This window comes from Penicillium verhagenii (genome assembly GCF_028828195.1).
Source record: "Penicillium verhagenii strain IBT 33310 chromosome Unknown utg000008l_segment0_segment0, whole genome shotgun sequence".
Taxonomy (NCBI): Eukaryota; Fungi; Ascomycota; class Eurotiomycetes; order Eurotiales; family Aspergillaceae; genus Penicillium; species Penicillium verhagenii.
In genome coordinates, this window is record NW_026643172.1 from 1,124,128 (window position 1) to 1,149,388 (window position 25,261).

Consider the following 25,261-nt stretch of genomic DNA (forward strand, 5'->3'; position numbering starts at 1 on the left):
AATATCTTACAAATGTAATAAATACCTAATACATAGTATCCTTAAAGGCCCCTCTTGATAGCCCAGAAGTAGTTACCCCAATCCTCAGATCCAGGAACCATCTTCCATCCCAAACCAGGCACATAGATGGTGCCTACACACTTCCACCGTGTGCCGTCCAGAGCCGCAGCTCCCGCACGAGTCACAGCCGTGTCAGCGGCACGCATCAAGCCCTCTTGTGACCAAGCCTGCAACTCAGAGGGATTCACAAACTTGCTCCACTCATGCGTACCCCGGGGCACGACACCAATCGGCCACGGAGCCTCAGCAATGACCTGATTCAAGAGGAAAGACGGGAATGTCCGAGCGATGGTTGAACCAACGAGCCAACCACCCGGCTTAACCGCACGGAGACAGTTAGCAAGGAACGCTTCTGGAGTAGTAGTCTTAAAGTCGATGTGCTCGATGACTTCAAAGAGGGAAACAACGTCAAATTGCGGGTGAGTGACCGAGGACGAAGACGGAGATCCGGACTCGGATTTGGACTCGGATTTAGAAGCGAGCACGTCTTCTAAGGTGGTGTTCAAGTAGCGGAATTTGCCACTGCGGAGGTGTGAGTCGACAGTAGGATCCATGCGGGCATGGTTTCTAGCGATATTAATCAAAGCCGTTGTGGGATCGATGGCTGTCATCGACGCGGCGCGTGTGGGTGTCGGTGCATCCGCAGAGGGATCGACTGGAATTGTGCGCGCAAGAGACTCGGCGAAGATGCCGCCGCCACAGCCAATGTCTAGGTAGTGCAGGTTCGCAGGGTTGCCGACGAGGCCTGGTGTGTCTGAGGGTGGGGGGGGTCCTTCGGCAAGACATTGTGCGATGAACTCGTGGCGCAGAGGGTTCATGAGGTGCAGGATTCTGGAAGGACCCATGGGGTCCCACCATGAGCTGGCGAGACCGGAGAAATGGGAGACTTCATCGGCAGATACGGAAGACGTTGAGTGGTTGCGAATGGGTTGTGTGTTTGAGGGCACAGTCGGAGATCGAAGGGTGGTGGGAAGTCGGCATGTTGACCTTGAGGTGGTTGTGGCTGCGCGCAGGGCACGGAGAGGAAGCGCGCGAGGAATAATAGACGCCATGTTGAGCACTGGATGGGGATATTGGGTTTTGACAGTATGGGAGGTCAGCAAAATAGCTTCAGCAAGGCCTGCTCAGCTGAGCTTTATGAAAGGCCAAGGGTTCTGTGAAGTAGGCAGTCTATGTGAGTGGTTAGATTCAAGCATTTAGAAAGGTATGATGGCATAGCATTGAGGGGAACAAGATCATAGTACTTACCAAGATCCACGCATTACCGGGGGCTCCGGCTTGTCGCAAGAAAGTTGAAGCTATCCCCGACCGCAGAATCTCCGCCAAACAAACATGGCAAACGCGCCAAGGCCGACAGAGCTTTGACCAGCTGGCCAGATCTGTACCTTCAGGCCCTGTCAATATGTACCGTAGTGATGATCTAGATCTGTTCTGAGATTGACTTTCTGGAAATTTTGACTGTAGAAATTGATTGTTTTCAAATCTTTTATCACTCATTGGAATATTTTTACTACGTACTAGTAGTAGATAGTATAGATAAGTAACTGAATTATGGCCAAATGGAAACAACAAGGCCCACAACCAAATGCCGTCTGGTCCACATACACTATGGTCCCTTGACAGCGGCCAGCTAATTGCTAAACTACCACTTACTAGCTACCAAATACTGATAATACTGAAGCAACTTTTGTTGCAACGACAAAACGCTTATCCGATGACCAACCAGAGATGACTGTTCCTGATTATGTCAAATTGGCACGTGAAAGGGCAAATTGTTGGGAAAAGAACACTTTCACATGTGAAAGAGGGACTGTTTAAGTGGGGAAACAATTGGATCCATTGTTAGTACATTGACCACATTGACCCTTCAATTGTGGACTGGTCAAGAGTCAAGACATTTCAGGGACACGAGATACATTTCCTGATTTATTTTCTTTAACCGCTGTAAGCCTGTTAGGGTTCTCGGCATGGATGTGGCCAGTTACATCTTACTCGTGCAGCAAACTCTGATCCCTGTCGAATCGAGGTACGCCATTGCTGCGGATGGGAGTGACCCGGGGAACTCATTGGCCCTGGGAACCGGATATGAAATCTATGGATTTCCAAAGGTTCAACCCACTAGACAACATCCAGTTAGCGGCGAGGCTTAGGCTCCATTGGCAGCATCATGGCTTTCCATCTCAACAGAAAATGATCGAATGGAATGAAATAGAAATCGATCTGGCTTTTTTTTCCCCTCCAGCAACTAATAAGTTCATCTTGGCAGCTCCCTCTTTCTGGATCAAGTCTCGCATGTTTGCTTTTGCAACTGAACACGAATACATCAACACGAACCTCCGATGACCGCACCTTGTGTCGTCTAAAACTATATCCTAATTCGATACCGGGGTCCCCTCCACCCCATACGCTGCATTCAAGTCCACGAGGACCTGTTCACCGGTTCCGATTTTCCCCTTGTCCCTCGTTATTCCCCAAAATTTCAAGTTCGTGAACGAACACAACAGAGAATATATAACGGAAAATGTCTTTTATTGATACAACCAAAGATCTCCCTACCCTGTTCAAGAAACAGGTAGAGGCAACTCCCAATGGCATTGCGCTGGAAGATGGAAATGTCACATACACATATGCCGAATTAGATCAAGAAGTCGATGCGCTGGCCACTCGACTCCGATTGTACGGTGTCAGTCGCGATTCCTTGGTTGGAGTGTTGCTTCCACGTAGCGCACACTATGTGATTGCCTGTTTGGCTGCACTTCGTGCCGGTGGTGCATTTTTGGTGTTGGAGCTCGCGTACCCCGCGGGGCTGCTAGCCGACGTTATCGAGGATGCCCGCCCCGCCGTTGTCATTACCCACCAAGTGGAGGCCCCCAGAGTGAAAGCGCAATGCCCCGTGATCGCATTGGATCAGCCAGCAACCGAAGCAAACGGATACGCTAAAGAGGCCACACCACTACCAGCACAGGACGATCTGGATCGTCTGGCATTTGTTTCTTATTCTTCCGGTACCACTGGTAAACCCAAGGGAATCGCCAACCCCCACAGGGCACCCGTCCTTTCATATAACCTGAGATTCGGAGTCCAGGATTTGCAACCGGGAGACCGAGTCGCATGCAATGTGTTTTTCGTTTGGGAGATTCTCCGCCCGCTGTTGCGTGGTGCGACAGTCGTGACCGTTCCCGATGATGTCAGTTATGACCCGGCCGCCTTGGTTGACCTACTTGCCGCTAAGCGCATTACCGAAACTCTCATGACTCCGACATTGCTCGCCACTGTACTTTCGCGTTATTCTGCCGGTCGCATTGCGACTCGCCTACCCGAATTGCGAACATTATGGTTGAATGGAGAAGTGGTGACCACGGATCTGGCCCGTCGGACGATCAACTCTTTGCCCAACACGCGCCTGCTCAACTGCTATAGTGCTTGCGAAACACATGAAATCGCATGCGGAGATATTCGGAGCATGATCGATGACTCCATCTACTGCCCTGTTGGCCCTCCTCTCGACCCAGAGCACATGTATATTTTGAATGAGAGTGGTGAGCAGGTTGAGATCGGCACAGCTGGAGAGCTGTTTATCGGTGGAGACCTCCTTGCCCGAGAATACATCAATCTCCCAGAGGCAACAGCCAAGGCCTTCACCCCCAACAAGTTTGTTGCTACCCCGGGTGCTCGCATGTATCGGACTGGTGATTTGGCCAGGCAGCTACCTTCGGGACTTTTGGAAATCACCGGCCGAGTGGGTGCGATGATCAAGCTTCGCGGATACTCCGTTGTACCTGCAAAGGTGGAGAGTGACATTTGCCAGTACTTGGCTGTTAGCCACTGTGCTGTTGTCGCTCATGGAGATGGTCTTGAGCGACAGCTGGTCGCATACGTCGTGGCAGATATTGAGGCGGGAGATCGTCCAGCAGTTGATGTCGACGAGGCAGGCCACAGCCCAGCCGCACGCCGCGTCTTGGAGGCCTATCTTGCGCACTACATGATTCCTGCTCTGTGGGTAGTCTTGAAAGAGCTTCCCACCAGTGAGGTTTCTGGAAAGGTCGATCTCAAGAGCCTTCCCCCACCTCGCAGTTCTAGCCCCGTGAGCAGCGAGCAGTCCGTGGACAGAGATCCTATTGGGATCAACGACATTGCTTCTATCTGGGCTACTGTTCTTAAAACTTCCAAGACGCTTCTGAAGCCCGAAGACAACTTCTTTGACTTGGGAGGTCATTCTCTGTCCCTCGCGGACTTGGCATCCAGAATTTCCAGACAATTTGGCTTCCGTGTGCCTATTCCACGTCTCGCTGAAAATGTCACTCTGTCTGGCCACTTGGATACAGTACGCGCCATCCGTGATGGTCACACTGCGGCTGTCCAGGCAGATCTCCCTGCTGTCCTTTTGGCTGACTCTACTTTGGATGACGATATTAAGCCGTTCCCCGGTGCAAACATCACCTCCATCGCCTCTGCAGAGACTGTTCTTTTGACAGGTGTGACTGGTTTCTTGGGTGCCTTCCTGCTGAATGATCTTCTTGAGAACACATCGGCGCAGATCATTTGTCTCGTTCGATTCAGTGATCCGGAGGATGACGACCAGGCTGGTGGTGTTGCTCGCATCCGTCGCAATCTCCTGGATTTGGGACTCTGGCGCGACACAATTATGGAGCGCGTCGAGGTTCTCCCTGGAAACCTTTCTAGGGCTCGCTTCGGATTGTCACCTGAGACATTCGACGACCTTGCCTCCCGCGTCCAGGTCATTGTTCACGCTGCGGCTACCGTCAATCTGGTCTACCCATACGCTGCTCTCCGCGACGCCAACGTTGGCGGCACTAGGGAGATTCTTCGTCTGGCCTCTAAGGGCGGTGCTACAGTTCAGTACGTCTCGACGAATGGTGTTTTGCCCCCCTCTCCTACTGGTGGCCGCGGCTGGACCGAGGATACCATGCTGCCTATTGAGGATGTGCCCACAAAGCTGCTCGACGGATACGGCCAGACCAAATGGGTTGCTGAGCAGCTCGCTCTCAAGGCTAGTCAGCGTGGACTGCCAGTGAAGATTCACCGTTGCGGTACCATCAGTGGTCACAGTCTCAACGGTTCTGCGAATGCTTGGGATCTTCTCACTGCTCTTTTGGTCGAGTCTGTTCGACTAGGCTACGCGCCTGATGTTGATGGCTGGCGCGCAGAGATGACTCCCGTTGACTTTGTCAGTCAGTCAATTATTCACCTCGCCACACAGACACAGAAGGTCGAGAACCAGCCCGAACAAACAGTTTACCACCTGGGTGACCCCGATCCCATCAACACTCGCAACGTATTTGAGAATCTAGCACAGCTCGGTTACCCCACCCAATCACTGCCGTGGGATGAATGGGTGGCTCTCTGGATGGAGAAGCGTGGCTCGACTAAGGGTGGAGATGGTGCATTCACCGTCGACATTCTTCGCAGTGGTATGCCGACCGTGGAGTTCCTTCGTGGCATCGTAGTCCTGGATAACGCCTTGACCCGGCCTCTCCGCAAGGCTGTCGAAAGACCCAAGGTGGACCCTCTTCTACTCGAAACATATGCCCGCCATTGGTTCGCTCGTGGCTGGCTCCCTAGACCCCCATCCCGCCGTGATGCTCTCAGCCGCTCACTTCCCACCCGACCGGTCTCCCGCGGCCCTCTCAGCGGACAAGTGGCCGTTGTGACCGGTGCTTCCTCAGGCATTGGAGCCGCAGTCGCAGCCGCACTCGCCAAGCAGGGCTGCGCCGTCGCCCTCGGTGCCCGGCGACTGGATGCACTAGAATCAGTGAAGCGCAGTGTCGAATCATTCGGTGTGAAATGTATTATCCGTTCAACGGACGTTACCAACAAGACTCAAACCGAGGCACTCTTCCAAGCCGCTCATGATGAGCTTGGCCCCGTCGACATCCTCGTCGCCTGTGCCGGTGTCATGTACTTCACCATGATGGCCAACACCCAAACAGACGAATGGGAGCGTACCGTCGACGTTAACTGCAAAGGTCTACTGAACTCTCTTTCATCTTCAGTCCCCGGCATGCTTTCTCGCGGAAAGGGCCATATCGTGGCTATCTCCTCTGATGCAGGTCGCAAGGTCTTCCCCGGTTTGGGCGTATACTCGGCCAGTAAGTTCTTTGTTGAGGCTACTCTCCAAGCTCTGCGTCTTGAGACTGCCGGTGCCGGATTGCGGGTGACTAGTATCCAGCCTGGTAACACATCTACTCCGTTGCTGGGTATGTCTACGGATGCGGAGGCCATCAAGAAGTTTGGTGAGCCGTCTGGTGCCAAGATCTTGGATCCATCTGATGTGGCGAACTCTATTGTGCATGCTCTCACTCAGCCGGAGCATGTCTCTGTCAATGAGATCCTGGTGGAGCCTCGTGATGAGCCTATTTAATGGCTATGATTGTGTGTTTTTGTTACTTATGATTATTCCAAGACGATACGATACGGTTGCTTGGACTGGTAGATATAGACTTCTTGTATGTACATAGATTGTGAATCAAAGTTGTTAGAGTATCTCTAAGTCAGTGTGTCTTGAAAATGGTACATGTATTCTGGGGCTTTTAGTAAGCTGATGTAGGCAGCTGTAGATGTCAACCCACGGCTACCTAATAGCTGCTATGATCTGCGTCCAAGCGGGTTAAACTTTCCGAAGTCCCGACAGAACCTTGGAATACTGCATGTGCTGTATGTGCCGTGATTTAGAAACAAAGTCTATTCAAAAAAGTGGTCTGCTATGTAATCGACCAAAAATCTCAAGTCTGTATATACAAAATAAAACAAAAAAAAGCAAACAATCTATATAAGCTCCATGGTATCATAAGCCGGGCATTGCAACGCACAAAAAAAAAAAAAAACAAGCATGCACCATGCAAACATCTCGTAGACATGAACACATAAACAGACATCGCAAGAAACTCAAAACTCAAGCCCGATCGGACCCAGACCTTGATGCCCCAAACCCAAAATCCCATGAGACTCTCCGTTCCCATTGCCATTGCCATGTTCTAGATGCTCCCCATCAACCGTTCCAACCTCGTCTACATCTCGATGCATACTAGCCAGTAAATCTAAATCCCACCTCGGATCATCAGGCCATGTGCCCCGTTGACCAGGTGTCGGCGAATCACCTAACGTAGGCAGGAAATTTCCCATGTTGATCGTGCCATCTAGGCCGATGACATGCTTACATCGCTCTAGCAGCGATGGAAAAAGATACGACGGTGACCCGCGGATCTGTGAAAGGGTATGCAGGATGCCCCAAAGTAGTTCGCGGGGATCGACAGTTGACTCGGCAAGTCGGTGGACGGCTTTTGAGCCGAGAGAGCGGGTTACGTCTGCGACTGAGACGCCCATGTCGAATAGCTTTTGCTCCTTTAGTTTTGTTTAGTAATGGCACTGGAAGCTAGGAGACAAAAGAAAGGAGAAAAGGAGAATTAGACATACCATTCCGATTCCATGAGCGTCCACTGCACCCTGTGAGGCGCTCCCTATCACGCTCATGACGGCCTTCCCGACTAATACCGGCAAATGAAACGGTAGGACTGAGTCATCTTTTGAGCCGGACTGTGATGCATTGCTCATGGATAATTTCCACATCATGGCTTGGAGCCATTGTTGTGTTATTAAAATGTCGACTTGTTGGATTTCTAGGACGCCATCCAGCGTGATGGGCTTGGATAGGCTGGACTGGATGGCTGATGTTGGTGCCTGTTCGATTAGGCCGTCGCTACCACCGGCGGAGATCCAGTCGTAGAGATTTGCAGTGAGCTTCTCGAAGATATTTATGAGGTTAATGAAGCCATATGCTAGAATGGGATCCTCGGAGCAGAGGACTTGTGGTTTGTGGATGGAGCTGCGGAGCATGACTGGTTTGGATTGCTGGAGGTTGTAACCCCTGATCGAGAAAGGTTAGTGAAAAAGAAGAGAAAAAGAATCTGACGCAGAATGCCTTACCTTTCTGTTATGAAGAGAAGCCAGAATACTCTTCTCCTCTCCTCGGCCTCTTCGACCTGAAAGTCTGCATACGAAGACTCCCGATGCAAACCCAACGTAAACGCCATGGAAGTAGCCTGGCACAAATAAAACCACGCATGAGTCTGTTTATCCAAATTCCCATATGAAGCAAACAAGAAGAAAGAAGTAAGAAGATTCTCAATACTGATGTCCTCTACAATATCGCAATCCCGCCGTGCCCGCACGGCTTCCTCCAGTAACTTCTCCCCAGAGACAAGCACATCACCATCGCCAAGAGTATGCAGCCGTGCCTGGTCCGGACCAGGATTCGCCCCATCAAGCTTAAGCTGGATATGCGTAGCCGCACATATAGCAGCCAGAAAGGCATATCTCTGCGGCAACAGGCGCTCTGGCTGCAGACTATCGCGACGGAGCTGATCACCCCGCACGACCGGCATGATGGGGAACAAGTATTTCAGATAAACGTTTACATGCGCCAGCAAGATCTGCGGTGATAGACGCGCTATTCTTGGGGGCATGATGGGCCCATATGCGGACGAATCAACGGTATGCATATCCATCGAGTCGGGCGACGAGCCCAGCTCCGGCGGCGGGAGTTGAGAGAAGGAGTCGGAGAGATCATACTGGGCGAAGGGGGCATCGTTGATTGCGAAGGCAGGGGATGTGGGCGAGCTTAGTCTGAAGCCTGATTGATCGGGGAAAGAGCTTGAGTCTGTTCCGCTGTAAATTTGGTCTGGGGTTGCGGTGTCGCTTCGTGCGGGGACGACTGGGTGGATCGGCGCGAGGGGATAGAGAGTTCTGAACTTGGGGCCCTTGCGCCGGAGTACGTCGCTGTAGGAACAGGATAATAAGAGACGTTGACATTTATCGCAGGGCAGATCGCGGGAGCATTTGATTTTGCGGCGGCGACAGTTATCACAGGCTTGTTTGGTTGAGCTTGGGGGGACTTTGGATGGGGCGTCGAAGTCCATAGTTCGGGAGATCAGCTATTGCAGCTGTGGACTTGGGCACTTTCAAGTTGACTTTGACTTGAAACGGAGAGAGATTGACAGGAATACGTCAGGGCCATACACGGGGCATGGTCTTGTATTGGAAGAACTGGGGAAAAGATATGGACTTTAATAATGCACATTAATTAATGATACTAAAATGCATCTGGGGAAAGCGCGGGGCGCAACTGGCATTTTGGCCAACCCCGCAAAAGGCCCATGCACGATACTTGTTAATCTAAGCTACTAGTATACTAGTATATTCTTTTGGGGATTTGATTTTTATGGGACGTTGTATATAGTAGCTATGGTGTGATGAGTTTATACCAAGTGGATCTCTCTATCCAAGTCCCTGAATGTTCTAACCGGATTTTCACACCGAAACCTTTCAATCTTGGAAGGTGACGATGATACTCAGGGCCCTAAGTACGCCCCTAGTTCCCTTCTAGGATTGGATCAATGATCAACAGAAGTTAGATTGTTAGGTTTACGCTAGAAGGGAATACCCTCGCAGCACTTGAGAGTTGCTAGTATCTACGGAGTTAGAGAGAGTACGACTAGTACTGGTCCCCTCCAACCGGGATGTATAGAAGCCCTTGTAAACTCTAGAAGGTCATGGAAACCTTCCAGCCGAACCTTGTAAAGCCTCCAAATCCCCCTCAATCCCCCCAATCCGGCAAGATTATAATCCCTTTGAGTCTTCTTCATGCAGGGGCGCTAAGCGAAGTCTCCTCGACCCCTCAACCTCAACCACCGAGATCATCGCCAAGCCAAGCCGACGTAAGCCATGTCCTCGTTCTAGAAGGTTTGGATGATTCTCTTTCCCTGTCAGCAATCACTTCTCTTCTGCAAGCCATAAGCCCCTCTTCCTTCTTCGGTCCTTCCCCTCTAAATGTGAAATCAAATGACGGAGGAGGGGGGAAACAAGATCAGTGCGCGATTTTTCTGTGACTGGCGTCGTCTTACCCCAGCTAGCGTGGCCCGCTAAACCACCCCTAGCCCGTCTCCGCATATCTGCAAGGGAAAGGAATGGGGTCCCCAGGTTGAAGCACCATAGCCGATCCAATCAGGCTACTTTTCTTCTCCGTCGTCATGGCGTTGGCGTTGGACTGGGATTGGACTGGGATTGTAAAGTTGATAGCGGTTGAGAAGATGCCGAGAGGTGTTGGCGCCAACGTTTTTTGTTTTTGTTTTGGGCTTCGGGAAGCCGAAATACCAATCAAGTATCTCCAACGGAATAAGTAACCCTGTAGGCGCTACGCTCGGGGGTTTTCCCACTTTTTTTTCATGTACGTATTTTTCATCCCATGTGTTTTTCCCAACTCCATAGATTCCTTCTTGCATTATCTTTTTTATTATTTGATTTTTATTCAAAAATACCAGGTGGGACTTGTCGGAAACTGCCGCCCAAATCCCGGGGAGCAAATCACGAAACCTCCGGAAATCTTTGTCTCCGAGGTGCCGCTTCTCCGAATACGCTGCACACTGGACACTGGCCAGCGGTCTGGAATCTGGATATTCTCCACAGAATCCACTCAGTATGGGGCCATGGAGGTGTTGCTTCCCCACCAGAGCTATACTATGAGTCTTGAGATTTGAGGTCGGCTGTTGGGAACTTGGGATCATTCCATCGGCAAAATTCTCACTACTTTGGGTAAATTTAGGTAAATATGGTAGATCAAAGCCTCGGCAGACCCAGCTGGAAGCTTAGTATACATTAGTATACAAATCCCGGACTTGGCTAAAGAAATATCCACCAGCATGGTAGCCCAGTCTAGTCCTGATATAGAACATGGTGCCAGGACTCACTGCAACTTCCCTTCATCTCCTCCAAGGTTGGGAATTTCTCCTTCTTGATTGGCCTAGTGCATGGAAGCCACAATGATGGTGGATACTGAATACGAAGGCTGTAGTAACCTTGGAATTGTGCAATTGCATCGCCACTAGCAGGGACATGATACCGGCCCAACAGCCCACGACCAAAAAGGGATGTGTCGAAAAGACAATATACTACTTGCTAGTATGTAGTATTTACTAGTATGTTTCACGTCTTTCTCCCATTATAATCAATCAACAGATCGACCCCTTCTTTTATTGGTGCTCGATCTTGTTAATCAGAGTGCCGACATGAGGCAGCAGCTCAACGGCAAACTCATCCCCGGCCTTGATGAACTCTTTCGGGTTCTTAGCCGCACCAACTCCGGGCGGGGTACCCGTGAGAATGACGGTCCCGGCAGGCAGGGTCGTACCCTGTGACAAGAAGCTAATCAACTGGGGCACCGAGAAAATGAGATCGGTGAGTGGGCAGGACTCCTGCATGACACGGCCGCTCTTGAGGCCGCGAATCCTGAACTTGCTAGCATCCGGCATTAGGGCCGCAGAGACCAACACGGGACCTGCGTGATTCCAAAAAATATTAGCTGGTGATCGCATATGGAATGAATATCCTTGTATCATACCGATCGGGCATGCGCCGTCGAAACCCTTGGAAAAGGACCACTGGCTTTGGTTCATCTGCGACGTTCGGCTTGACACGTCATTGGCGGCGGTGTAGCCGAGGACATAGCTCAGGGCCTCGGACTCTGGTACATCCTTGGCGTCGCGACCAAGCACAATTACCATCTCCGACTCGTAGTCGCCGGTGTTGTCTTTTTGGGTGATTTTGGGAAGGACAGTCGGTGCGGGCCATGGATCGGCGAGCGAGGTCGAAGGCTTCATGAAGAGGGTCGGCACATCGGGGATGGGGAGGGACATCTCCCTTGCGTGCGAGGCATACTAAGTGAAGAGGCCGAATCAGCATTTTACTTTCTTTTCAATTGTTCATACGCCCGGATATGTTCATGTTCATGTTCATATAGAGCTTGCTATGTGTGTCACTCACGTTCAAGCCAACACAGCGGATGGTTCCGACTTCAGTCTGCGCCAAAGGCGAGAGAATCCGAGAAATCGACTCAATTGACTCGGTAATCGACCCCGGATTCAACATAGATGACCCCGAGAATGGGCGCACTGAGACATCCTTGCCTTGGTACACGGCTAACCCGACATCTAGTTGCGGATCGATCGGCTCGCCGATGAGAACCCTGGCGGGATTGGATTTCGGAACGAAGCGCACCAGGCCTAGAGAAGGTTAATTGCCAATGTATGATTGCGGAAGTTTGAGAAGGTTCTTACGCGAAAATGTCGATGCGATTTTGGACATGATTGTTATGAACAAGAAGAAAGCTCCAGCGAACGCGATTTCTTATCGGAGTATTTCTACCCCGGTACAAGTGTCCCACATTGTGGGGAATGGTGAGTCGGTGACGCAGGAACTCCCACAGTGGGAGAAGCTGTGATAGCACCAGAAGCAGCTTTAGGCTGATCTGGTACCTACAGCGCCAAATTGTTCCATGGATATTGGAGATTCATGCGAATTCATGTTCTTGGATCTCTAGTACAATTGTTTGGTAGATAGTAGTGCTCTCTCCAGGGCTCCTGACCTAACACTGGAACCATCCAGGGCAGTGCTTGAGAACAATATTCAATCCAGTAGTAATCTGTTTTCCACCTCAATCAATAATTAATTGCCCTCTTTCTAAACAGTATACTATACCCGTACACTGGTGCTTTTGTGCTATAGTCGGAGATAAATCGCTGACTGGACTTTCCGCGGCATCACCGCGGGTGACGCATCGAATTTGGAAGTTGGAATCCTTTAAACTCCGCAACTCCGCATCGCTGATCCTTTTCCCTCCGATTCCGTTTCAATAGTAGCTTCAACCTTGCTTCATCTTGACCTTCTCCAAGGCTTCTTCAATTCTCTGAGATTTCAGTCTTTCGCATCCCCTTCCACCATGCGCTAATCTAACCTTGTCGTTGTCTCACCATGGCGCACGCGACGCTTCTCCGGTCTCTACGACCAACCCCCCTCTCCATCCGTCCTCTCCTCCACCGACATGCCCACTCGGGCTATTATCAACCCTTTGTACCACCATCACCAAGCTCACTAGGCAAGCCCCAAGCTGCGAAAACATACACCCGTACCCGCAAATGGCTCCGCCGATTCTTCTACACCTCCATTGCGGGAGGTGTGGTTTACGGCATCGATAACCAATTCTACGCCGCCTCCCTCACGCGCACCTTGCGAACATTCTCCCTTGGCCTTATCGTCGCACTTGATTATAAAATCAATTTCAGACCACATCCGCTCTTTGCTAGCTCTATTGCAGCCGTGCATGCGCGCAACGCGGAGCGCTTATCGGATCTCCTACGTCACAATGGAGGACTCTACCTGAAGATGGGACAGGCGATCGCCATGCAATCCGCCATCTTACCACAGGAGTTCCAGGCAATGTTCTCGCGTATGTTCGACGATGCCCCGCAGAATGATTGGAAGCAGGTCGAGAAGGTCATTCGGGAGGATTTTGGAAAATCCCCGGAAGAGGTCTTTGGGGTATCGTTCTCTGGTGAACCTGGGAAAGGTGTCATGGAGCGCAAGGCTCGTGCCAGTGCCAGTGTTGCTCAGGTTCACTGGGCTCGTCTAGCTGATGGAAGGGAGGTTGCAATCAAGATCCAAAAACAAGAAATCGCACAGCAGTTGGCTTGGGATTTGTGGGCTTTCAAGTGAGTATACCCCATGTCGAGTGAGTCTATACTGAAGCCAAGTACTAATATCATCGCAGAGTCGTGACATATATTTATAGCAATATGTTTGACATCCCCTTCTCAAGCTTGGTTCCTTACATAAGTGAACGCCTGTCACTTGAAACGGATTTCGAGAATGAAGCCACCAACTCCGAGACCATGGCCCGCCTAGTAGCTGGTGAACCTAGACTACGCGACCGAGTTTACATCCCGAAAGTACACCGTGAGCTGAGCTCAAAGCGTGTGATGACTGCGGAATGGATCGAGGGCGTACGTTTATGGGATAAAAATGCCATCACTCGGACCTGGCGCGGTGGCTGGAGACAGGGCAGCCCAGGGTGCCACGGCACTCCCTTGGACCAACCGAATGCCATCCAGCACCAAAACCACCAGGCTGGGCAACTCAAGCCAGATCGGAATTACTGGAGGGGACCGAGTAATAGAGGCGGGCTGGGCCTGTCTGTAAAGGATGTTATGACGACGATGGTTGATCTGTTCTCCGCCCAGATGTTCCTGTGGGGGTGGGTGCATTGCGATCCCCATCCTGGAAACATCTTCATCCGCCGCAAGCCATCCGGAAAGCCAGAATTAGTCCTCATTGACCACGGCCTGTACATTCACATGGACCCCGACTTCCGACACCAGTACGCTCGGTTTTGGAAGGCCCTTTTAACCTTTGACAATAAGACACTCAGTGAGGTCGCCGAACAATGGGGTGTTAAGAACCCGGACATGTTTGCTTCTGCAACCTTGATGCGTCCTTATCGTGGAGGCGACATGTCAACACAGCGTGGTATCCAGGGACTCACCAAATCCCAGATCCAAGAACGCCACTATGAAATGCAGCAGGCAGCCCGCAAGGCGATCCGCGAGATTCTCGGCGATGAACAAAAATGGCCACAGGAGCTCATCTTCATCGGTCGAAACCTCCGCATCGTCCAGGGAAACAACCAGTACCTTGGATCGCCTGTGAATCGCCTCAAGATCACAGCGATTTGGGCTTCACGGGCGCTTGTGGAGTCACCCGATTTGCCATTGTTGGAGAAGGTCCGCAATCTTGGTCAACATGTTGTTTTCCGTTTGGTCCTTTTCAGCAGCGATGTTTTCTTCTATTTCACCAAGGTTCGGCAGTTCCTACACCTCGGTGGAGGCATGGAAGATGACATCGAGGCCCAGATGCAGGGCATGGCTAAAGAGATGGGCGTGGAGCTTAATCACAGCGTTTTCGAGGGATAGACCATACTAGAAGACGACAAAAAAGACTTCTCTCTACTTCATATCGTGTAATTTAAGACAAGACCAAAACACTGGTCACTATTGCTCCTTAATTATTCCAGGCGCCACTGTAACTTGACAAAGAACCTCGATCATCCCCGCATGGCGTTGAATAGCTGATTGGACGGTATCACCCTCGCTGCAAATATCAATCCCATTCCAAGCGCGACCACAGCTGTAAGCGCAGTGAGAAGTCCCAACCGCGCCAAAGTCTCAACCCCCGGCCTCTCAAACTTGGTTGTCCGTCTCTGTCCCAACCGCGTAGTCCGCGCCAGCGTCGGCACATACTTGAAATCGAACCTCGATTCCCGCCCAAGGCCAATCTTCTCATCCAGAATCATCTTATAGAAGTATTTGCGGCGCAACTAAACCATTCTGTCGTTAGCAATCAATAGACCCCAAACAGATCCCAACACAAAAATCCAGACAAAAAAGCTTTGGCAAAGACCATACATACCGAAATCATCAAGCGATCCATAAAATAAATCTTCGGAATAACATACGAAACCCCAGAGACCCAAAAACAATACCCCCAAATAAGGACCCGATAATAAAGACTCGATCTCGGAATCTCCAACTCATCCGAAAGCTGATCCCCATTCAACAACCGACTCATAGCCTCCATAAACTCCTTAGAAGCATACGCCGGCGCCGTATTCTCCAGTCCCAAAATAATATTCTTCGCCAACACCCGCCCGATCTCCGTGGGATCAATCTCCGAAATCAACAACGATTCCATCATCGCGTGAGCCTGTCGCGTATTCGAAAACGGCTCCGTCGGCGTACCCATGTACCACGCCACAAGCCGCCAGAGCGCAATGTAGTCTTCGATCTCCTGCGTGCTGAGGAAGATGCCTTGGCGCGGGAGGCCGAGCCAGACGACCGAGCTGCAGAACGTGTTTATGGTGCCTATGCAGTCGAGGTCGTTTACGGGGGTGCCGTATTGTTGGACGTCGTAGTAGTCTGCTTTTTGGTCGACGAGGCTTAGGATTCGGAGGCGGACCATGGAGTGGAGGAGGCGGACGCGGACGGAGGATATGTTGCCCTCGCCGCCTGGTTTCATGCCTTCGGCTGAGCTGTTGACTTGGAGGACGTGCTGGAGGGTTTCGAGGAGGCGGCGGCGGACGACTTTTGCGCCGAAGCCGCCTGTTCGGGCGAGGGTTTCGACGACGCGGGTTGCGCCCCTGTGATGATTAGGGTAAGTATATGCATTTCTGTGAGTTTGTCACTAGAGTCTTTGGGATAGAGTAGACTTACATCCCGCCTAGAAGGCTTTCGAAGCTGAGCTGTGGGAGTTGTAAGTTTGTGCTTGCTCATGATGATAGAACTACTAGTATAGACGCAACTTACCACGTTCAGGATCGGGAGCCCATATCGAAAGAAGACATCCTGTCCTCTCTGGATCTGCTTCCAATCTACCCATTCAGGGGTTGTGTTTACCTGTGCCCATAGTTCCTGGAGCTTCGGGTTCTCATCCGCGTGGTCCTTTAGCAGTGTATAAAAGTCCTTGTGGAACGGCTTGTCCGCGTCCCCGTCCGTGGGGATCTTATTCAGTATCTCGACACACTCATCGGCCAAGGTATCACAGGTATAAGCCATGGGCCGGAGTTCCTCTTCAGAGCGATGAAGATCGGACCAGTGGAACGAGTAACCCCAGTAGTGATATTCGGTCGTATTGCCGTGCTTAGTAGGGGCTTTCATCGTCATTGTATATGCTATTGTAAGTACTCAGATAAAACAAGTAAAGTTGATAAAAATTCTCTTCTTCTTTCTATATCGATGTGAGGTTCTGATATTCATGATTTATATGATATAGGTGATGATTTGAGGTTTTGTTCGTTTCCTGTATTATCCAGAGCAATAGTACCGTGGTCCGTGGTCCGGGGTCAAGAGGGGTTAATGGTTTCCCTTTACATGTGAACCCGCTCTCTTCAGTGATCGTCGCTCTCCCTTCACAAAAACGTTATGGCTCGTTATTTGCCGATTGGTTCAGGTGTAATTGCCATTTGCTTCCCCAGATAACCGAGCGTGACTGGAAAATCATCACATGCAGCTGACCCCTGTGTATACGTTGCGTATACGAACACACCACCCTCGAATCATGGAGAAATGTCTCGTGAATTGACATGGAGATTATCATGTCTGTTGGCTCTAAATATCTTGTGAATATGTTAGAGTAGGTATGATGAGAAATATTATCAATATTGGTTTAGAGAAGTTGAAACCCCAACGAATGCCACAAGCACAGGCTATCAGAGGCAACCTTGGAACAAAGTCACAGTTTCGGTGTTGGTCTTGATTAGCTCCTGGATGTTCACTGAACGGGGACATTCTGAGATAATGTTTTTCGGCTTTCTAATTCCAAGGCTTGGCACTTTTCACCTGAGAATGTGATTTCCTTTTCTCCCTGACAGCTAACCAGAGCATGTCGCGTACTCGAAATCCTGCAGTGGTACCAGTACCCTTTTACCTTGTAGCCTGTGATAGCGGGTGACATACCATGTACCTACTGTTGGCCAAATTCAGGCTCCCCATTGATTAATATTGATTTAATACCATGAATTCTCCTACTCTATTAAATAGTATTCAACAAACCATCATAGGTCTCATCGCTTCATTAAACACCGTAGATGCATTGGTTGTTCTCTATAATTTATCGGAAGTAGCGCGTGTCTTCCGCTTCTTATTTGTGCGACCTGTGCCCTTGCCCGTTTGAGTCGATGTGCCTTTCTCCTGTGTGGGCGCGGATGTGGTGTTGGCCTCATCCTCCATTGGCTCGCTAGCAGAGGGATCCTGGGCTATCTGAGCTTGTCTTTGAAGGCGGCCAAATGCCTTTTCCATGCGACTCACACCGCCACTGCGGACTCGAGGGGCAAATGCTCCGGCACCTTGAGGTCCCTGCATGAACTGGGTAATGTTCGACTGGGTACCTTCTTCCCCCCTGCGATTCATATCTCGAATCACGGGCACCAGTACTTCGTCTGTTCGCTCAGGACTCCACCCAATTGTCGACATGAGAAATCCTCTCAGTCCGTTCAAGTCTGGTACACCCCACTGGAACTGCGAGGGATCCGAGTCAACCTCCGGCTCAAGATAGGCAGCCTCTACTCGTTCATCGGGAAATGAAGGAGGCAAGAAAATCTTTGACGCCTTCTTTCGAAATTTTTTCCGGAAGGCCACGTGCTTGTCATCTGGGTTGTTTACACCCATCTGAAGCTCTGACCACCAGTCTCGGAATTCTTCGAGACTTGAGAACTCGGTGATCAACTCGAGTGCAGTCACAGGTCCAATACCGGGGATTCCCTCGGTATAATCACTTCCCAAGAGATGGGCGAAGCTTATCAGCTTCTTGCGATGTAGAGAATATTCTTTTTCAAAGTCGGAGGTCAAATAACATTCGACATATTTGCTTTGGTTGAACATGTTCTTGTAGACTCGAGTTCCACCAAAGAGAAACGTATCACTGTCGTCTGTAACGATACCATCCACAAGTCCCAAAGATACTAGCTCAGCGCACTGGGCTTCAGCCTCCATGGGAGCTGTAATATAGGGCAATCCAAAGAGTTTGAGTAACTGCTGACACTCGTTTATCATGATGGTAGTAACCTCGTCTGCATCACGCCGATCTTTCTGTTGCTGGTTCCGTAGCTGCTTGAGCTCTTCCTCATAGTCGAGTGCGGTTTGAATGGGTGCCGCCGAGTTCAAAGTCTGAGCAAACCGCGCATGCTCTTCGGATTCCTCGGCGAGCTGTTGCATCAGCTCTTCGTCTTCGGGGTCGCTGAACTCGCCCTCATATTCCATGGTTGGTTCATTGTTGATAAGTTCTTCCGGTAGCTCGACGCGCTGGTTGGGAACTGTGGCGCGGGAGACCACAGTAATTTCGGGTGCTGGTAGGGGTGCCAAAACATCTTCAAACTCTGGCTCCGGTGAATCTTCAGGCCGTGTGGCTTGCGAATGTTGCCCTTTGTCAAGTATTTCTTCCCTTGGTGGTAAAGGCTCGTGTTGAGACTCTTTCTGCACATCGACAGAGCTTGGGAATGGAGAATTTACAGTTTCAAATACTGGCTCCAGTGACGACTCTGTGGTTGGGTTGTGATCGGGACCGACTTCCCTTTCCTCCTCTAATCTTGACTCTACATTTGAGCCCACATCGGCAACCTCTGGATTCAAAATCTCAGCAGTTTCAGAGCTAGGTTTTAACTCTATAAAATTTGAGTCTGTAACGGGTTCATCCTCTGGGTCTTCATCCAATTCAACCACTTCTTTGGTGTCGGACATCTCATCGACATCTATAACCTCCGCTGGGCGGCGGTTGGAGAGGAAGAGGTGATCGGGATCTTCTGGCTCCTTGTAGTCTTCAGGATCCTCAAAGGTCGGATCCACAATGAATTCCTCATTCAATTTCGCACCCGCGAACCACGGCGGTAGAGGCCCTCCCTTGGCCTTTTTGCTTGACTCTTTCATGAAACCACCTTCATTGTCGTCAATTTGGAGGGGCTTGTCATCTTTAACGACCTTGGTGAGTTTGATTGACTCGAAAGGAAGAGGCCCATCGAACGGATTCTGTGGTCGAGGTTTGTTCGTAGAAACTTTGGTTTGTGCAACTGCAGCCGCAAAGTCCATGCCATCGTCGTCACTTTCACTAAGATTGGGATCTGGCATAGCTTCGGTGTGCGTCATTGTGGTCATGGGCCGATTGATTTGAATATCAGGCATGTCATCATCATGGTCATCGTTAGGCTGCATAGACAGTGATATAGCTTTTTGGAGTTCCTCGTCTTCTTCATCGTCAAAGTAGCTGTCGGTCTTGTCATTTCGATTCTGCGGAAGGAGAGGCCCCTCGCTTGGTACGAAAAGAGAGTTGTCATCAACTTCTTCTCTTCGAGATTCATGCGTAGCCCTTCTCATGTCAGACTCTTCTCGTGATTGTTGGAGCGATGAGTCAAAGACACCTTGTTGGAGAAATGGTAGCTTAGGCAGGCGATTGAGACCCTCGATTGGCACATCTTCAAACTCTTCATCAGACTCGTCAGAGCCAGATGGTAAATCAGGCAAGCCAATTTGATCTACATCAATCGGTTTGTCCTCGTGTCCCTCATTCTTATTCCCCACCACGCCAAGAACCCAGCCTCCTTCATGCTGGCTATCCTTGACCAGGACATATTCTCTGCCACGTTCGCCCGCGATACGCTGACCAGATTTGTAAAATGCCTCTTCTCCGTTCATGCCGTTTATATTCATAAGTCGTTGTGTCAGGTCATTGCGTTCTGTCACTCGTTCAATTTGAAACTTAGAGAAATCCATGCGATTTGGGAACATGACGTCCAGCTGATCCTTGGAATAACCCATTCTCAGTCTGCTTCGTAGTCTGGCTGCATTCAGGATATTATAACGATCTGTGGGCGGTAGACTGAGGAAGAAAGCACTGTCAAAGTCAATTTTGGAGAAATCATAGAGATTAATATCTTGGCCCTGGTGGAAGTGTCGCGCATATTCCTCCAGCTCTTCTTGCGACATAATTCGAGGGTCGTTCGGTGCGCCCATATCCTCCAGCGAGATATCCAAGTTCGGTAGGTGATAGGCATCCTTCTTCTTAAAGCTCCGGTTATTCTGCCTTTCCTTTTCAGTCAACATGGCCTCTTCAGCATACACCGGGGCACCAATTTCTTCTTCCTCGTCTCCACGGACGCGCTTTTTGCTTTGTTTTCGAGCCTCGGCTTCTTCTTCGGCGATTCTCAACATTTGGACCGCGAGTAACTTCCCGGCGGTTCTAGATGCATCTTCTCTTCGCCCCTCACGCCTTCTTTTCCGCTTGTTGATCGTCTCGCGCTTGAGAATTGGGGCACCTCCATCGAAGACAAAGACGGGGCGAATGCCGACATATAGAAGCTTGCAAATCCGGCGAAAGAATCCAACAATATGAGAGTTTCGTAACGCATTTCCTTCTTTGTCGCGTACTGCTTTCAAAAACTGGTAAATCCAAATCGACGCGTCGACGGCCAGTCGCTTCTTGTTGAGGGTTTCGAGTTTGATAGGTCGGGCGCAAGGCTGCACAACTGTCCAGAGCCCGGTAACACCCATTATAGCGATATGCGGCGCTCATTCAATCAGGCCGGAGTGATTGAAGTGAGCGTTGGCTCACGGGAAGATTGGCAAGCAACTCATGGAGTTGGAGATGATGATGCCATCGGTCGCAGGATCCACCTTAGTACGCGTGTGGGGCGGCGCGCGATCACGTGCATTCCTAATTTGGCAAGATTTCATCTCAGAGTTGACCATTCAAATGTTAGGTCTTGACTCTTGATTTTCATCAAACTATGTTCTTTTGGGAGGAAAGCAAACCAGCTGGCGAGTCTTAATTGACATTTCGGAAACGCATGCGGGCTTTATACATAGTAGTAGTATGTATCGACTGGTATCTTACGGATCAAAATTCCCGAATCCTATCAATTCAATGCACGTGTGGTGATATATGTTAACGAAACATTTGAACATACATACATGCTGGTATGTACTATAGCCCTGGAGCCCTCAGTGTTACCTTCTACCTATTGATTCAGTGCTTACCTTCAAACATTTGAATGTTGCACAGAATCATCTGGACTGTGTATATTATGTAATCAATGGATGCAGCCCTGAGGTCCACTGTCCCTACTGGTAAGTAGTCAACTCCCTGCTATCCAGACCAGTAGGTACTAACATTTGAAGTGCTAGGTACACAACAGGGTTGGAAGGAACGGCATTGGTTCAATGAAAGATTCAGAAAATCTCTAACTTGAGAATCACGTGAACTGCGGTAGGGATCATGGTATGTATTGAAATTGATATCAAACGTCATTCTCATATTTGAATACTTAGTCCAGCCCCAAAGATAAGAGGCCGATTTCTAGCCTCAAGTCTTAATTATTGGGCATAATCAAACGCCATTCCACGGCACTTCAGCCAAAGAGAACGAACAATTTCCAGCGATGGCGACCTTGCACCTCTGGCAACAACAAGCGACTCCAAGAACCGAGACTTGTCTTGTGGGGAGAGAACGGGTGATTGCTGCCCATGAGCATCGGTGGTCTGTGCATCTAGGGCATTAAGAGCACTCGTAAGAGTTGGCCGCGCGAGAGCCATTTTCTTGAAAATGGTTCGCCGAAGAACGTCATTTAAGAAGGTTAGATCTGACCTTGCACATCGGCCGGCAATCTGTCTGATCAACGTCTCACACAAAGATGGAATGAAACGCTCCAAAACTTGGTCGAGAGCCATGGTATCCTCAGGGGATCCACCACGCAATTCTAGCATGGCTACCCAGAAGGCCGACCCTGAACGAAGCACGAGAGGTTCCGGGCGAGTCAAAGCGTGGAGAGTGAAATTAAGTAAGAGGGCAAAGGTTGGTGTGCCTTGTGAGGTAGAACCAACACTGGAAGGAAGTGGCTCTGTGAGCGAGAACAGAATGGCGTAATATTTCGGCAAAAGGCGCGTGAGGAAATCGATTCCGGCATTGGCAGTTTCTGGATCATAAACATCAGGATTGTCAAGCATAGAAGCAAACAACTGCGACACATGGACAATCAATTCCACGGCCTGGTCCCGAATTTGCATTGCATGGGAGCCGTGCGAGGCAAGGAACGATGATGCCGTGGCCATGATGACATCTGTGCCTGAGATCCCAAGTGGGAAGCTTTTGATAAAGTCGACTGTCAACGATGGAGGGAAAACGAAAAGACCAGATGATTCAGTGTAGCCGGCCTTAAGAATATCACAAGCTGAATCGATTATGCCACTATCGACAGGGAAATCCACAATGAGAAGTCGCATCGCCTCCATTATTAGCTGTTGCGCTGGAGATCCAGGCCCCGCATTCCAAAATGATGGAGGATATGGATTTTGCTCTTGTGCTGCATCGACGTTGATAACCTCTTCGCCATCAGACCGAAGGCCCTTCCCGATACTGGCAATGCAACTCAAGATAAGATGACCATGGGCCTGGGCGATGTCGCATGTAGAGCCAGCTGCTTCATCCCGGGCTTTGTTGGCCTCCTGGACGAAAAATCCTAGAATTCTCTCTAATGTTTGTACTTTTTCTTGATCTGAATCTAACTTCTGTATGATTGTCGCGATTCCTTCAAGAACCTTTGGCATGGTAGAAACAGTTGCCGTCGGCTTTGTACGGAACTGATCTAATCGATCAAGGAAAATGGGGAGCTCTGTAGTCAGCATTCGAGAGCATGACTTTGAAAGTGTCAAAATGGACCGGGAAGCCGGCTGAGCACACGACTCGAAATTCAAGGATTCAAAGAGGATGTTAAGGACACTTGGCAGAAGGAAACTGTGGCGTTCAAAATATGACTCGTATTTACCGAAGGAGTCAACAAGTGTTTGGCGTGCCTTGAGGGGGATTCCAGTCTCACCACCAAGGCACAGTTGTGCAAAGGCGTCACTTCCAAAAATGGAGTCCAGGCACTGGTCTGCATGGCCATTTTCGTCAACGGCCTCGGATAATTGGGCAAGACAGAACATGGCTGCTTCGAAGCCTCGCCAATCAAGCTTTTGGAGGTTATTTGTTGCACTCTCCTGGAAGACGTTGACAAGTTCAATACCCAAAATCGGATATGCCGAAAGCAGGTAGTCACAGGCTTCGTGACGAAACGCATTGAATTCGCTCCGCTCGTCATCGCCCCAGTCCGCTAGATCACTAGGGTTGGGATAAAGTAGCTTGTTGAACATTCCTAGGACAACTTCCGCCATTTGAGCCTTGACTATTTGGTACCGGGAATCGGCAGAATCCAATGTGTCCGGAAGGCACTCGGCAATCTCACCCCAATACTCCAAGGCGCGGGTTGTGGCTGATTCATCAATGGCAGCGTAGCCTGGTGTTTTGAAAATATTATGCAAGATGGCAAGTATTTGGGTGTTATGAGGTTTCATTGGATCGCTGAAAAGGTCGAAATTGACGTGTGAGACATATGCGACTAACAGGTCAACGAAGGTCATACTATCAGTGTCATCGTTTTCGTCGGCGATTGCAAGGAGGTGTTTTGTGACGATCGAGTCAGAAAGAATTTGAGATATGGTAAAGATGGAATGGGTATCGAAGGCCCAGGTGCGGGTCTCGAGGGCTGAAGTCAATACAGTTGCTGCACTTTCGCTAAAAGTTGGTAATCGGAGCGCCTCAATGATATCATGACCACATGAAACAGCGAGGGTCTGGGTTTGTTTGTCACTTGAATGGCGATGATTTCCATAGACACTAAGCCAAGCCTTCAAATAGCAAATCAGAAATCAGCTGCGTTCCAAACAACTTAATAGATTCAGACAAAATCTTACCTTCCAGGATGCCATGGCCTCATTTCCCAAAGTAGGTTCCATAGATCCACTGCCAGCTTGAGAGGCGTGATATGTGATCTGGCGGATGAGGTATTGGACTAACAAGAAGGCATCGTCAATGTTTGCCACCACCCTTTGAATGGCCGATCCGACCAAGTCATGAGGCTCAGCTTCAAGACGCAGAGCTTCCTCAGCCAATGCGACCGAAAAGAATACTAGAGCTTTAGCTTTCTGGGGATTGAGGACTGGGAGGACTCCATTCAGGAATTCTACTGTCTGCGAGTCTGCTTCAGATACGTATCCGCCATGCGCCAGACTTGCGGCTAATTGCCATAGTGCTCTTTTCCAGGAGCTCGCAGAGTTTCGGAAGACAGCAACCAGACTAGAAGCAAGCTTTCTAACAACCATTGTCTGTTCTTCCTCATTCACAATCGTGATAAAATGATTGATTAGACGTTCCAGAATTTGCCAGGTCATAGATTCCTCAATATCACTCCTATTTTCGTGGAAGATTTAGCCAAAAAGTGTCAAATATGTTAAAGCTTGAGGACGACTCAGGCGTCATATGGGAAAACTTACCCCGATACATTGATTTTGACTGTGAAAGTCAAAGCTCCCATAAATCGATGATGCATAGAGCGTTGATGTAAAAGAAAGTCGGCAATTTCCCAGGCCTGGTCACTTTTCTGTAATTGTTGTAACCGGGTTTGTATTTCATTTATCCTGGTTGGATTGCGCTGGTTTGCGGGATCATAAAGTTGGGTTACCAACTGCCGACGGTTAGCATTCATGCCAAAACAAAATAGTGGATCAGGTCATTTACCGTGTGAGCTTCCATTATGGGCTCTGTGGGAGCAGGGCCCATGTTTTGGTTACGCGTCGCCATGGCTGAGGTAGAAAAGAAGAAAGTGGGATGCGATAGACTAAATGTATACAACGCTTATCATCACGTGGAGATATGAAGATTATTCATGAATCATGGGAGCCACAGCCAATCACATCGGTACAAAATATTCTAAGGTTGTTAG

General features: G+C 49.8%; 8 protein-coding genes across 8 annotated transcripts; 2 read left to right on the plus strand and 6 right to left on the minus strand.

The window, feature by feature from the left end:
* Positions 1 to 41: 41 nt before the first annotated feature.
* Positions 42 to 1,112, minus strand: N7466_008391 (3-demethylubiquinone-9 3-methyltransferase; the record flags this gene model as incomplete). Its single annotated transcript, XM_057167780.1, has 1 exon — positions 42 to 1,112. The coding sequence occupies one exon, from the start codon at positions 1,110 to 1,112 to the stop codon at positions 42 to 44; it is 1,071 nt and encodes a 356-aa protein (XP_057018411.1).
* A 1,469-nt stretch (positions 1,113 to 2,581) lies between these two features.
* Positions 2,582 to 6,442, plus strand: N7466_008392 (non-ribosomal peptide synthetase; the record flags this gene model as incomplete). The annotated part of the gene is made up of 1 exon (XM_057167781.1): positions 2,582 to 6,442. One exon carries the CDS (start codon positions 2,582 to 2,584, stop codon positions 6,440 to 6,442), a length of 3,861 nt encoding a protein of 1,286 aa, XP_057018412.1.
* Positions 6,443 to 6,966: 524 nt separating this feature from the next.
* N7466_008393 (putative C6 transcription factor (AmyR)) lies at positions 6,967 to 8,996 on the minus strand (the record flags this gene model as incomplete). Its single annotated transcript, XM_057167782.1, has 3 exons — positions 6,967 to 7,422; positions 7,495 to 7,945; positions 8,005 to 8,996. 3 exons carry the CDS (start codon positions 8,994 to 8,996, stop codon positions 6,967 to 6,969), a joined length of 1,899 nt encoding a protein of 632 aa, XP_057018413.1.
* Positions 8,997 to 11,105: 2,109 nt separating this feature from the next.
* On the minus strand, positions 11,106 to 12,216 carry N7466_008394 (fumarylacetoacetate hydrolase family protein; the record flags this gene model as incomplete). The annotated part of the gene is made up of 4 exons (XM_057167783.1): positions 11,106 to 11,410; positions 11,474 to 11,789; positions 11,896 to 12,134; positions 12,189 to 12,216. 4 exons carry the CDS (start codon positions 12,214 to 12,216, stop codon positions 11,106 to 11,108), a joined length of 888 nt encoding a protein of 295 aa, XP_057018414.1.
* A 666-nt stretch (positions 12,217 to 12,882) lies between these two features.
* On the plus strand, positions 12,883 to 14,876 carry N7466_008395 (ABC1 kinase family protein; the record flags this gene model as incomplete). Its single annotated transcript, XM_057167784.1, has 2 exons — positions 12,883 to 13,619; positions 13,679 to 14,876. The coding sequence occupies 2 exons, from the start codon at positions 12,883 to 12,885 to the stop codon at positions 14,874 to 14,876; spliced, it is 1,935 nt and encodes a 644-aa protein (XP_057018415.1).
* A 131-nt stretch (positions 14,877 to 15,007) lies between these two features.
* Positions 15,008 to 16,622, minus strand: N7466_008396 (oxygenase MpaB family protein; the record flags this gene model as incomplete). Its single annotated transcript, XM_057167785.1, has 4 exons — positions 15,008 to 15,280; positions 15,373 to 16,099; positions 16,173 to 16,201; positions 16,266 to 16,622. The coding sequence occupies 4 exons, from the start codon at positions 16,620 to 16,622 to the stop codon at positions 15,008 to 15,010; spliced, it is 1,386 nt and encodes a 461-aa protein (XP_057018416.1).
* A 939-nt stretch (positions 16,623 to 17,561) lies between these two features.
* Positions 17,562 to 20,996, minus strand: N7466_008397 (ssDNA endodeoxyribonuclease RAD2; the record flags this gene model as incomplete). Its single annotated transcript, XM_057167786.1, has 1 exon — positions 17,562 to 20,996. The coding sequence occupies one exon, from the start codon at positions 20,994 to 20,996 to the stop codon at positions 17,562 to 17,564; it is 3,435 nt and encodes a 1,144-aa protein (XP_057018417.1).
* An 822-nt stretch (positions 20,997 to 21,818) lies between these two features.
* N7466_008398 (putative importin 13) lies at positions 21,819 to 25,119 on the minus strand (the record flags this gene model as incomplete). The annotated part of the gene is made up of 4 exons (XM_057167787.1): positions 21,819 to 24,167; positions 24,234 to 24,729; positions 24,813 to 25,003; positions 25,057 to 25,119. The coding sequence occupies 4 exons, from the start codon at positions 25,117 to 25,119 to the stop codon at positions 21,819 to 21,821; spliced, it is 3,099 nt and encodes a 1,032-aa protein (XP_057018418.1).
* Positions 25,120 to 25,261: the final 142 nt, after the last annotated feature.